Source organism: Podarcis bocagei, assembly GCF_964188305.1.
Source record: "Podarcis bocagei genome assembly, chromosome: 10".
Classification (NCBI taxonomy): Eukaryota; Metazoa; Chordata; class Lepidosauria; order Squamata; family Lacertidae; genus Podarcis; species Podarcis bocagei.
In genome coordinates this window covers 8,916,986-8,929,532 of record NC_138135.1, presented here as the reverse complement: position 1 = coordinate 8,929,532, position 12,547 = coordinate 8,916,986, and the positions used below count along the sequence as shown (strand labels likewise).

Below are 12,547 nucleotides of genomic sequence, written 5' to 3'. Positions count from 1 at the left end.
AACAGATTCTTTTCGTCTTGCGAGGCACCACTGTACCTGCTTCAGTGCTGCTGGCCTTTCATTAGGCAGGGGTTAGATCCTGGGGGCCAGTAGTGGCCTGAGCCCCCACCATTCCCCTCTGTTGGAAGGTAGAGCTGTGTGCCGCATGGTCTAGACCAGGGATAGTCAAACTCCGGCCCTCCAGATGTTTGGGACTACAATTCCCATCATCCCTAGCTAACAGGACCAGTGGTCAGGGATGATGGGAATTGTAGTCCCAAACATCTGGAGGGCCAGAGTTCGCCTATGCCTGGTCTAGTCTGTGCTGGAAGATGCCGTCCTCTTGCTGGGAGAATTCAACTGCTACCCTATTGCCTCTTGTGTGTTCAAAGGGGGGGGGTGCCATATTTTCCTTTGCCCTCAGGCCACCCTGAGCCTCAGAATTTGTGAAGAGACCAAAAGGGTGCACACCATTTGCTCTCTCTCCACGAAAGCAAAGCTGGTTAGCAAGTATTAATAGTATTCCCTGTACTATATCACTATAGTAATTTCACGCCTGGTGGCAATTCCAGCCTACTGGAGGTGATTGGCACCCTTTGGAATGAGGACATGGTCCTCACAAGCAGTAGTACAGGCATTTTCCAACATGCCAGCCAACCATGCTCCCCCAGCTTCTACAACCATAAAACGTGCAATTATATGCCATGCATAGGGTTGCCTCTGGCGTTAGACCTACTCTTGAGTGGACCATTGACACTGATAGACATAACTATGCTTGGTCCATTAATTTGAGTGTGTCTACTTGGAGGGAAACGTGGTTGGAATCAGCCCATAGTTAATTTATGGGTTTCTTAAAAATAATTCTCTGCCTTGAATTGTGGCGTCCAGTAAGTAGCCCAGCTGGCTTTAAAGGGGGACTGGACAAATTCACGGGTGGTCGATGGAGTCAATCATGGACATAGGCTGTGACAACTACCTGAAATCTCCCATGTTCAGAGAAGCATCAGTCGCTGGGGAGCAGCAACAGCAGAGGGCGGTTGCCTTTGCATCCATTCCTGCTTGTGGGCTTCCTGGAGACGCCTGGCTGGTTATTGCAAGCCGGACTCTGAGCTGGGGGGAAACTTTGGCCTGATCTATCAGGCTCTTTGTACATTCGTATGAATGACTGCAGCAGCAGCAGCAAAGCGTTCCCTATGGACAGCCATGCAACTCTACTAGCTTGCCTAGCACCATGGAGATGTACGAACTGTTGTCTTTGGATAAACAGCTATTCATCTCCCCTGTGACCGCCTGGAAATAATCTGCCTGCTAAAGGAAAGAGCACAGGGGTTTCTGCGTATCTGTTCTGCGTGCGGTGCCAGCGGAGCTCTGCATTCTCTCCCATATCCTTTTCTCCTTGGGAAATCCTCTAGCTCCAGGCAGGAGCAAGGGACCGCATTTTCCAGGTGTGAGTACAGGTGTACCTGCATACCTGCTCAGTCATGTCGCTAATATAATCTGAGCACACCGTAGCATTTACTTGTTTTCTAAGCTGCTGTAGAGAAGGGTGGGATATAAACAAATGCCCCAACTACAACGTGGCCCCAGTGTGCCTTTTCAAAGCAGAGAACTCAGTTTGTTAAATTTGTTAAAGTAATTTGAGCCAAGGCACCTTTGGGGAAATTGGAATAGTAAATTGCTGACGTGCCTATAGGTAAAGGTAAAGGGACCCCTGACCATTAGGTCCAGTTGTGACCGACTCTGGGGTTGCAGCACTCATCTTGCTTTACTGGCCGAGGGAGCCGGCGTACAGCTTCTGGGTCATGTGGCCAGCCTGACTAAGCCGCTTCTGGCAAACCAGAGCAGCGCACGGAAACACCGTTTACCTTCCCGCTGGAGCGGTACCTATTTATCTACTTACACTTTGACATGCTTTCGAACTGCTAGGTTGGCAGGAGCAGGGACCGAGCAATGGGAGCTCACCCCGTCGTGGGGATTCAAACTGCCGACCTTCTGATCAGCAAGTCCTAGGCTCTGTGGTTTAACCCATAGTGCCACCCGTGTTCCTTAGCACTGTTCAAACTGTCCATAGAAATAGCATTATTTGTCAGCTTAATGTATTTGCTAGTAATTATTTCTTTCTCCTATGGAAAGATGCTTCCTACGAGCATCTGGTTGGCCTCTTTGATGGGCCACTGGCCTGATCCAATGGGCTTATATTCTTACATTTAAAATCCCTTTCTGTCACCCTCTGGAAGGATGTTAGTGTCACCACCATGGCCCTGTAATGTTCTGCCTCCGTGCAGGGCAGTGATGGGGAAGCTGAGCCCCCCTGGGTGATGCTGGACTCCCATCAGCCCCAGCCAACATCACCAGGAGGAGGAATCCAGCAGCACTCAGAGCGTCACAGGTTCCCCGTTCATGATGTTGGCATCTGTCTCAAAAGACAATGGAGTGCGCCTCCAAGGGCAAAGTCCAACTGCTGCGTTAGCAGCACCAAAGTGACCTCCCTGGGGCGCTCGCCTGGGCAGTATGTCTGGAGGTCCTGGGCTGCCCAGACGACAAGACGCCCTACTTTGCCTTCTGTTGTGGTCCAAAGGAAAGCAGAGCAAGGCGTTTGGCACCAGCAGTTGCCAGAAGGAGATGTACAAGGCACCATTCAACCGTCTTAGGGACTCGACTCCAGATTTGTGTAGGGTTTCTCCTGAGCCTTTTCTTCTCCTGAGGATGTCCCGCAAGGCAGCAGAGACTTCCTTTTCCTAGATGGGCTACCTTCCATGTGGACGAGCCCTGTGTAAGGGTTCAGAAAAACTGCTGTTTGGAAAGAAGATGGCTGTGCTACCCAACTGATGAGAATGATGAAAACTGCTCTTGCAGAAAAGCTTGGAGAGGCATAGAGCACCCATGATAAGTCTTGGGGATGCCACACGGCAGCCCCCCCATAGGCCCCCTCCACCCACTGCAGAAAATGAAATTATCTAGTAAATCCTAATGCTCTGTTCTCCCAACAAAAGGGAACCAGACAGAGGGCCTTCTCAGTGGTGGCGCCCGCCCTGTGGAACGCCCTCCCATCAGATGTGAAGGAAATAAGCAGCTATCTTATCTTTAAAAGACATCCTGAAGGCAGCCCTGTTTAGTGAAGTTTTTAATATTTAATGCTGTATTGTTTTTAACACTCAATTGGAAGCTGCCCAGAGTGGCTGGGGAAACTCAGCCAGAATGGGTAGGGTATAAATAATAAATTGTTGTTGTTGTTGTTATCAGGCTAAATGTGTCCAAATATTTGATCTCTTTAGCAGTCTTTCCCCCCTGCAGAATCCAGTATAACACCTACAAAATCACCGGGTTGTAGGAGACCCTGAGAGCCATATCATTCAACACCATTGGAACAACATAGGGAAGAGAGGCCCGGGTTGACAATGTGAATTGGGGATGTTATGCTGAGGGGTCATCACACTGGAAAGAAGGGAACGAATCCTGACTTTCTCTCCGATGCATATAACAGAGAGAAGTCCTCATATCCTTCCTTATGTGTCATTCCAGCTATTTTGACGGCACCTCCGCAGCAGTTGGCTTATCACATGCTCGGTTTTTGGAACCCCCATCTCAGATTTCCAGGTTGTCACCCAGAAAAGACAGCAGCCCAGATCGTGGTGTCCCACCCGCTAGCCCAGACCGAAGGTGAGTAAGGGCAAAAGTGTTTGTTGACAAGGGGTGAGGTGGGCAGGTTCCCCATCAGGCAGGTTCTGCCATAGAACCTTGCCTGGAGTGCGTACCTGGATCCTAATGGCTCCTCCGGTTTCATCAGGACTGATTTCTTCCCTGTGGAAACCCCTTTCAGAGGAGCAGCCCAGCCAGTCTGGAGCAGCAAAGAATAAAAAAAGGCTTTGGCACAGAAACCAGAAACTGGCTTAGTGTGGAATGTGCTGTCACAGACAGTATCCTGTTTCATCTGATGCAACCATGACTTGAGTTGTAATTGAATATAAATGCATGGTGTAACCCTACCAAGGCTAATGTAGCGGCACCTGGAAGGGCTGGCAGGCTTCTTTTGGCTTGGTTGAAGCTACTACTAGCCTTAAGGGCAGGAAGGGTGCCCAGGGAAATCCCCGATGATCCCCACATCTCCATGACAGCTCCTTTCCCTGGCCCATTCTGCCTTCTTGCTCTCTTTACTCAGTTTAAATTTGCCCGCTGTAAAGATCTCTAAGCTGGCTGGAGCCTGCGCCATGCGGGAGATCCCTGCATTTGTTTGTATCTGGGGAAACAAAACCTGCCTTCCTTTCCATTTCCTCACCTTAAGGTGTTTTAACTCTGCAAGCGCCTGCACTTAGCACTCTTTATTGTGTTTGTGATAAATCAACTGTGAGCCAAGCTTGCAAGGAAGCAGGCTGCATGCACTCACAGTCATTCATTCATTGTGTGTGTGTCCCAACTGCTGTGTGAACTTGTGCTCCACAAAGTGAAGATCTGCATCCTAAGGTGGTGCAACAGCTGGCCAAAGGGATGCAGAATATTCAGCCTTCCTGTCTTCTACTTTGCATGTGAGTTTTGATTGGAGCTAGAGAGAGGGTGGCACATCCCATTTGAGAACGCAGGGAGAGCCATGCTGGGCCAAAAGAATGGCCAGTCCTGTCTCCTGTCCAGCCAGGCACCACTGAGCTCCCTGCAAGCTGCCAGTCGGAAGCATAATACAGTGGTGCCTCGCAAGACGAAAAGAATCCGTTCTGTGATTCTCTTCGTCTAGCGGTCTTTTTCGTCTTGCGAAGCAAGCCCATTGAAGGAGTAGCGGATTAGCGCTATTAGAGGCTTTTAGAGGCTTTTAGCGGCTTATCTGCTGAACGGATCAGCTGATAAGCGGCTTAGCGCTATTAGCGGCTTTTAGCGGCTTAGAAAAAGGGGGGGGGGAGAAAAAAACCAGCAGGAACTCGCAAGACATTGTTGTCTTGCGAAGCAAGCCCATAGGAGATTCGTTTTGCGAAGCACCTCCAAAATGGAAAACTCTTTCGTCTAGCGAGTTTTCCGTCTTGCGAGGCATTCGTCTTGAGGGGCACCACTGTAGCGGGATGAGTAGGAGGGAGGGGGCCCTTGGGGAGACAGCCCAGCAGTAGCCTGCACCCCTTTCCTAATCAACATATTCACCCTTCGTTTCCAATTTCATGCTTCCATTGCTCGGGACTGAAGAGCAAATAAAACAAAAAATCAGTCCTGGTAAGTTTGTGCGAAAGCATGCCAAGATGTGGAGCTTGTTAATAGAGGTGTGATGTTGTTGTTTTGTGAACTATTTTTATCATGCCTGCGCAGCTTGCCTGGGGAATTGTGGGTCTCTCCCCCCCCCTCCCAAATCTTGGAGCCTCCAGCATTTTCTAAAGCAAAGGGTCACAATCCTGGTGTTCCCGATGCAGAGAGCGAGGGGTGCGGCGTTGTATGGGTGCTGCAATGCTCCTGCACAGTACATGTACTAGGGATGGGGAGGGAAATGGATTTAGATTGCATTTAAGAGCACACCCCATTCAAACTTTCCAAAGCAATACACAAGTCGAAACACGGCTATGTTTCAAAATTTGCGTTATGTTAGTGAAAATATGCAAAAATGAGTGCTACGTTAGGGAACGTTGCTTTGCAAAAATGTGCTTTATTAGGCAAAATGCCATACACAAACATGTGCATTAGGAGAAATTAACACTAGAATTCTGATCTTTTAAAAAATGGAAACTGGTGTGGATTCCTGGAGAGCTGAGCTTACAACTGGAAAATGTTAAGAACCTGAGAGAAACCGAAATTGCAAGATTCACCCATCTCCATCGGCTCAGTATGATGGGAAATGCAGGAAGGAAGAAGGAGCTCCAGGCGGTGAACTGGGTGATGGTGGGAAGGAGGGACTGGCTTTGAGGTATCCCTGCCTATGGCACTTGCTCATTTGACTTTACCAAGACGTGCAGTTCTACATCTGGCGTCAGCTCGACTGCAGAAGAAACCTCGGCACTCACCCTGGTAATAGATCTGGGGGTGCCAATGAAGCAGAAGTGAATCAAGGAGTCCACAGCAGGATCCCCTTGCTCTGCTCCCCAGCTGGCGGGAGCACATCTCTTGATTATGCACAGCTGATCTAAGTATGGAGTGCCTGGCGCCTTCCGGCTGTTTTGGACTACAACTCCCATCAACCCCGCAACCACATGCTTTGTTGGGCCTGATGGGAGTTGCAGGCCAGAGCATCTGGAGAGGCACTAGGTTGGCACAGACTATCTGAGCACACCCTGGCACTCATGTAGCACTGCTAAGTCGGAGGGGTGAAACATCTCAGGCAGACTTGGGTGTTATAAGATTCTGCAAGTCGCCCGAGTTGCAAAGTACGTATCGGTTTTCTTCTGCTTGCTTGCTTTTTTGTTCATGAGAACCAAACTTTCCTTTCCCAGCCCCAGAGAGGCACACGGCACACCAAGATATTCGCTCAGCCTTTCGCCGGGAGCACTTTCATCTAGAAGCACGGCTTCTCAGCTGCCGCCCGCTGCCCTGGTTCCGTCAGCCGAGGAGATGGATGGTGAGCAGGAAGGCAGGGAAGGTGGGAGTGGAGGAAAAGCTTTGGCCATGAGCTCTGCTGGGCCAAGACGGAAACAGCACATTTACAGCCCATGGGGGCCGGTTTCACCTACCTGTGATCCAGACACAGAACCCCCTCTGCTGTTTTTATGCTCTAAAGCAGGGCTGGGGAGCCTTTTTTTAATCGGAAGGACACATTCTCAAAAGGGCAACTTTGTGGAGCTCAAAAGCAGGCCTTAAATTGCTCCGGTGTGGGTTGCATGCCAGCCATACCAAAGTTTCTAGCCCACTGCCCCTCCCCAATGCACACACATCTCCAGAGGTATTGCCACAGTTCAGAGCACATTCCAGCCATGTAAAGGCACTCAAGGACAGTGGGGAAAGGGTTGTGGCAGAAGAAGAGGCATAGCTTAGGGAGGTGTTCCAAGGGCCAGGTGGAGACCCCAAAAGGCTGCATTTGGCCCCCAGGCTTGAGGTTCCCCACTGCTGCTCTAAAGAGACCAGCTATTGGTACGATTCCCTGGAGCAAGTCCTGAGCCTTCAGAGCGGTTTTGCATAGTATGTCCCTGACTCAAAGCTATAGTGATGCAAAAAAGAGAAGGGGCAAATGGCAGGGAAGGGAAATAATCCCTGCTGCGCTGTGCTTGTGAACTTCTGCAAAGGAGTTGGCAGACCAGCCCCAATATCCAGCATTAGCAGTTAGGTGGCAGAGAAGTGTGCTGCTTATTGTGAATGGCGTCACGCCCAACCCCATGCATCAGAAATGCTGAGACACGAACCCCAATTCACCCATGGCAAAGAACGAGCATATTTCATGACGCGGCAGTTAGGCGCTGCACAAGCGGGAAGACCCTTTGTGAAGCGGTTCTCCTCGAACAGGGTGCTTTGTTAAGGTTCTCGCTGTTGGGCGTCTGCTAGAACCGGGACTCTCCTCCCATCTTCCCTGGCCGGGACTGATGGCAGCTGGAGTCTTAACCCCACAGCCGCTACTCCTGTTCTAACGGCGGCTGCTTCCTACTCATCGGAACTGCTTACGAATGCCATTTTCCTTTCTTGCAGAGGTGACCCTTTCTCCCGAGTCCAAAGAGAAGAAAGCCCCCAAGCCCAAGCCTCCTTCTCCCCCCGTCCGCCAACTCGTAGACCGTCCAGGCTCCAACACCAAGCCAGTACTCCCTCCCATTCCGTCCGGGAGGAAAAGAAACAAACCTGCAGCAGCAGAAGGGCAACCATCTTCTCTGTTGTCTAACCCAAAGCCTTCGTCGTAGCCGTTGTCCCCTCCATCCCCAGCCCCTTCCGGGAAAACGCCGCGCAAGACTCCTTCGCTTCCAAGTGCTCCTCCCCGCTGAGATCTGCCTGCAGCTCGCTTGGAACACCTCTTGCAGGAAAGAAGCCACTCATAACAGGATGCTTGTTTTGGGTGACATGGGAGCCATTCAGAGGGCAGATGGTGGGCTATTCCTCACAATTTATATGTACGTCTTGGAATATCCAAGTCCCCCCTATGGTCAGCCATTTGACAGGGTGTTTTAGTTTCGGTAGATATTTCTAAATCGCAGGCTTTATGGGGGTGACGGATGGAACAGCTGATTATGATGCCTATCAGAGCTCTTATTTTCCCCCACACGCCCAAGGAACAAAAGTAGCTTCTCATTCCACTATAAAAGATCTGAATAGCCAACGTGTCTACTGCGTTATTTCAAACAAGCGTTTGTTTACAGTTGGTAGGCTTTGAAATACGCTATTTTAGTCAATTTATTCCTCAGTTAAAACACTGACGCAGAATCATCTGAGATTGCTTTAGGTGAGTGATAGTCCTAGAAACACTCTACATTCAAATGGCAGCTATTTGAAAATTGTGATGGGATCCTTCGGACCCAAGTGGAAAGGTTAGGTCAAAATGGCTTAGCTGTGTACAATAATGGGAAGTAGACTCTAAGAGGCATGTAATATAAAAAGTGGTCCCATTTACCTTGGAAGAAGGAAGACCATTTTAGCATCCAAATAAAAAATAATAAAATGCAATCTTTTGATCATTCTGTTTGGGACATTCTCTTTGAAACGTCAGCAATTGAAACACCCCACAGAAAATAAATCACCACTTAGTCTAAGCACCCAAAGCACTGGAGACATGTCTTTAACCCTCTGAAAGACCAGCTTCAACTCCCAGCAGCCGAGAAGGAGACATAAATCTCCAGCGACCAAGAAAGAGAGTTATAGATGAACCAGCTGGGAGCCATTAGCCAAGCAGGTTGCTTTCGGATGTGTGAAATGGAAAGCACCCAGCAAACTGGAGAGCTTTGAAAAAGACATCTGCACCTGCTCTGCACCTCATTCTCATTGTAGGCATGATTCAAGGCCGCTGAGCCTTGTGCCAGCTGGCACCTGAAACCTAGGGAAAAAACACTGATGCAAATTTAACAGTTTTGCTATAAAAGGCTCACTTCACAAATCTCTCTGGTAGAGAGGTATGGGTCAGACTGGCACAGCAGTTCTGCAACAAGACAACGCATGAGCTTTGTTGTATCGCGTTGAAAAGAAATGTGCTAATTTGTTTGCGATCATAGTAGGTTCCGATTCCTTCACAAGTTTTTTTGCATGTGCTGGCCATGCACACAACACACAACCCTTTGCGTAACACAGTGGTGGTCCTCTCGCTTTCCTACACTGCAGCACCTCTCCTAAGCCGTTCAATCCCCAGTATTGGCTGTGGCGGCCATTGACACCACAGCCGCTCAGCTAATAGGTAACGAGGGTTCAACTTCATTAAAACAGACCAGAGCTCTCACAGCCAATTCTCGGGAGCTTCCTGAACACTGCAACTTGCACATCCGTCAGTTTTTAAATTAACATCCCCATGATTTGGCCAATGAATCAAATTCTGATCTCATTTGCTAGATTTTCAAGAATTAATATTCTAGGTTGTTGGTTTTTTGGGTGGGGGAGTGTAGCCACCCCCCACGTCCTGTACACTAAATGCATATGTTCATCTAACCAGTATTAGACCCACAGCTGAAGACCCACAATGCTTTATGATAGTAGAGATTAGCGGGAATGCCCTAAAATATCCCAGTTCTGCAAATAAGTAACCCTGAAGGTCACTAGGTTTGGATATGGGTACAGTTGAAGGTATCATCCCTCCCAACAACTCCACACCTAGATTTAGGTGAAGGATCCATCTGTCAGGGATTATTTAATAGCTGTTTGGACTAGATGGCCCTTGGTGTCCCTTCCAACTACGATTCCATGACTCTTTACATCAGTGTCGTAGAGGGTACCCAATTTCATGCAGATTCCACATCCCTCAGAACAGCTATAAAAATGGTTGGAAAAAACAGGCAAGGAAAAAGGGCGAAATGGATACATACATGGTCTATATCAGGGTTTTCCAGCTTGGGTTTCCAGCCATTTTTGGACTACAACTCCCATCATCCTGGACCACTGGTCCTGCTAGCTAGGGATGATGGGAGTTGTAGTCCAAAAACAACTGGAGAACCAAGTTTGGGAAACCCTGGTCTACATAATCAGTATTGTCTACTCTGACTGCTGCAGTCTCTGAGGATCTCAGGGGCAAAGAGGTCTTTCCCAGCCCTGTCAGCCGAGTCACCCAGGAATGAGCCTTGGATAAAGTGCATGCTTTTTGCAACTGAATTATAACTCCTCCATTTCCAGACTCCGCTCTAGTCAAAAGCAAAATAAATCCAGCGTCAAAGCTTGCTGATTAGAATACCATCAAATGCCACTTAAAGTTCTTTGTTTCAGTGTATTGGAGACCAGGGCAAGAGCCAAGAAAAAACTCAATATCCCTCACATGAGCCAGAAAACTAATTTCCCTTTCCACCTGAATTCTCTTTTTAACAGGGATTTGCCCCCCTTTTTGCCTTATCCTGGTTTCCATAGCAGACAATTTATGCTTACTGTAAAGGGGAGAGCAGCCGGGAAACTTGCCCAAAGTGTGTTTGGTGATTTACAAAGACATCTTTACAGCACCCCAAAGAGCCCCTTGCCATTCCGTCTAATTTGGGTGACAAAAGCGTCTATCTTGCACTTTGAAAGCAACGAGGATTCAACTAGACAGCCAAAGGAACTTGAAGATCTATCTTCCAGCAGCCCCCTCCTCTTTTCTCAAGCCCACCGAACAGGGCAAATAAGATGCTACAAAAGGAATTAAAGGGACCTTATAAACAGTCCAGCAGAGAGGGGGACTCGGAAACTATGCTACACCATTCTCAACTTGCACAACAGAATGTGCTTAGAGCTGCATTCGATCTTTGCAAAAATGAAAAATCGCCCACTTTTCAAGCTTTGCCGCTCCAGAATTTAAAAGTGAAATTCTGACTTTCAAAATTTGGCATTCTTGTGATGGTGGGTCTCTTTCAGTTTGGCAAGCATTTTTTTAAAAATGAAACATATTAAGTGGTCAAATACTAAACGCAGCTGTATTCCATGATCAAACGCCATCTGACTAAATACCACATAAAGGTAAAGGTAAAGGGACCCCTGACCGTTAGGTCCAGTTGTGACCGACTCTGGGGTTGCGGCGCTCGTCTCGCTTTATTGGCCGAGGGAGCCGGCATACAGCTTCCGGGTCATGTGGCCAGCAGGACTAAGCCGCTTCTGGCGAACCAGAGCAGCGCACGGAAATGCCGTTTACCTTCCTGCCGGAGCGGTACCTATTTATCTACTTGCACTTCGTGCTTTCAAACTGCTAAGTTGGCAGGAGCAGGGACTGAACAACGGTAGCTCACCCCGTCGCGGGGATTCGAACCGCCAGCCTTCTGATCGGCAAGCCCTAGGTTCTGTGGTTTCGATCACAGCGCCACCCACGTCCCATCAAAATATCACATATCCACTCCCAAATATCAAAAGTTGCAATCATGTATTATAGGATGCCATGCGCAGATACTGAATGTTCTGCGGTTCTATGGATACTGGGCAATCTGGTAAGATGCACATTTTCCAGGCCAATAGTAAGAAGGGCAGCCACACCCCCCACACACCAAAAAACCAGCAAAGGGCAGGAAAGGGAAACAGATGGGGATGGCTGCCCCACACCCACCCTAGTGAACTACAACCCGGATTTTTAGTCATTTTCCCATCCCCTTTATTTGGTGAGACTTGCTATTTTAAATACATACCTTAAATCAGAGCTTTCCAAACTTTTCATACTGGTGACACACTTTTGAGACATGCATCATTTCATGACACAGTAATTTAGTTTTACCAGCAAGCTGGAGGTTAAATTAACCCCTTTCTAGCCCCGGGAGGAGCGCAGGGAGCATTTGTGTGACACACCTAGGACTCGGCTACATTATATTTAAAAAAATGTTATAAATGTGTTACAACACTGTGACACCAGGTGGCGGTGTAGACCTGAAATTTTCCATTGTGAGCTTTAAAAATGGTCCCCCCCCCCCGAGTATTTTCGGAGCGTTTTTTTATAGCTGTGTAGATGCAGCCCTACACAGTGCAGCCGACACACTAGCGTGTTGTGACCCACAGTTTGGAAAGCTCTGCCTTAAATTGTTTGCGGGTCAAGGAGAGTGTGGGAAGGGGTACATACCTTCAAGATGAAACCCAACTCACGTTTTCAAGTTTCAAGGCTCCTCCAGACTGTCAGTATTTTGCAGGAGCGATTCAAGGGCGCTTGTTGAGAAATGTGGGTTTGAGCAATTAATGTGTATTCAAGCACTCTGCCACTCTAACACAGGTAACGTCAATCTTTTCAGACCCAGGACCTACTTTTAACTGAAAATGCATTTGGGGACCAATTTCTTAATCTTTTACTATATATTTTCAGGGCGCTAGTGCTCCTGTTGCGACCCGGCTGTGGGCCACCCCCAGTGAGTCCGTACCCCCAGCTGAAGGCGAGGCCTCTAGCGCAATAAATTCAATTTTTAAAAGGAAGTGGACTTTTTGCAGCTGGAAAAGTGATGATAAAACACACTGAGAAGAGTAGAACGAACAATTGGGACAGGAAGATGAATAAACACCCCATAATCAAATCTGGACGAGTGCTCAATCAAGACTGAATATACTCCAACCTCCACTA

General features: G+C 48.4%; 1 protein-coding gene across 2 annotated transcripts in view; it reads left to right on the top strand.

Annotated features, from left to right (window-relative positions):
- LRGUK (leucine rich repeats and guanylate kinase domain containing) overlaps window positions 1-8,531 on the top strand; it is a 54,496-nt gene extending 45,965 nt beyond the window's left edge. Inside the window, exons 18-21 of one of the 2 annotated variants that reach the window (XM_081209930.1) lie at window positions 3,502-3,639; window positions 5,143-5,169; window positions 6,375-6,499; window positions 7,558-8,531. In XM_081209930.1, coding sequence (XP_081066056.1) covers window positions 3,502-3,639; window positions 5,143-5,169; window positions 6,375-6,499; window positions 7,558-7,763 — 496 coding nt within the window. In that variant the 3' untranslated portion in view covers window positions 7,764-8,531. The remainder of the gene's footprint in view (window positions 1-3,501; window positions 3,640-5,142; window positions 5,170-6,374; window positions 6,500-7,557) is intronic. The other variant, XM_081209931.1, reaches the window with a different exon arrangement.
- The last annotated feature ends 4,016 nt before the right edge of the window (window positions 8,532-12,547 follow it).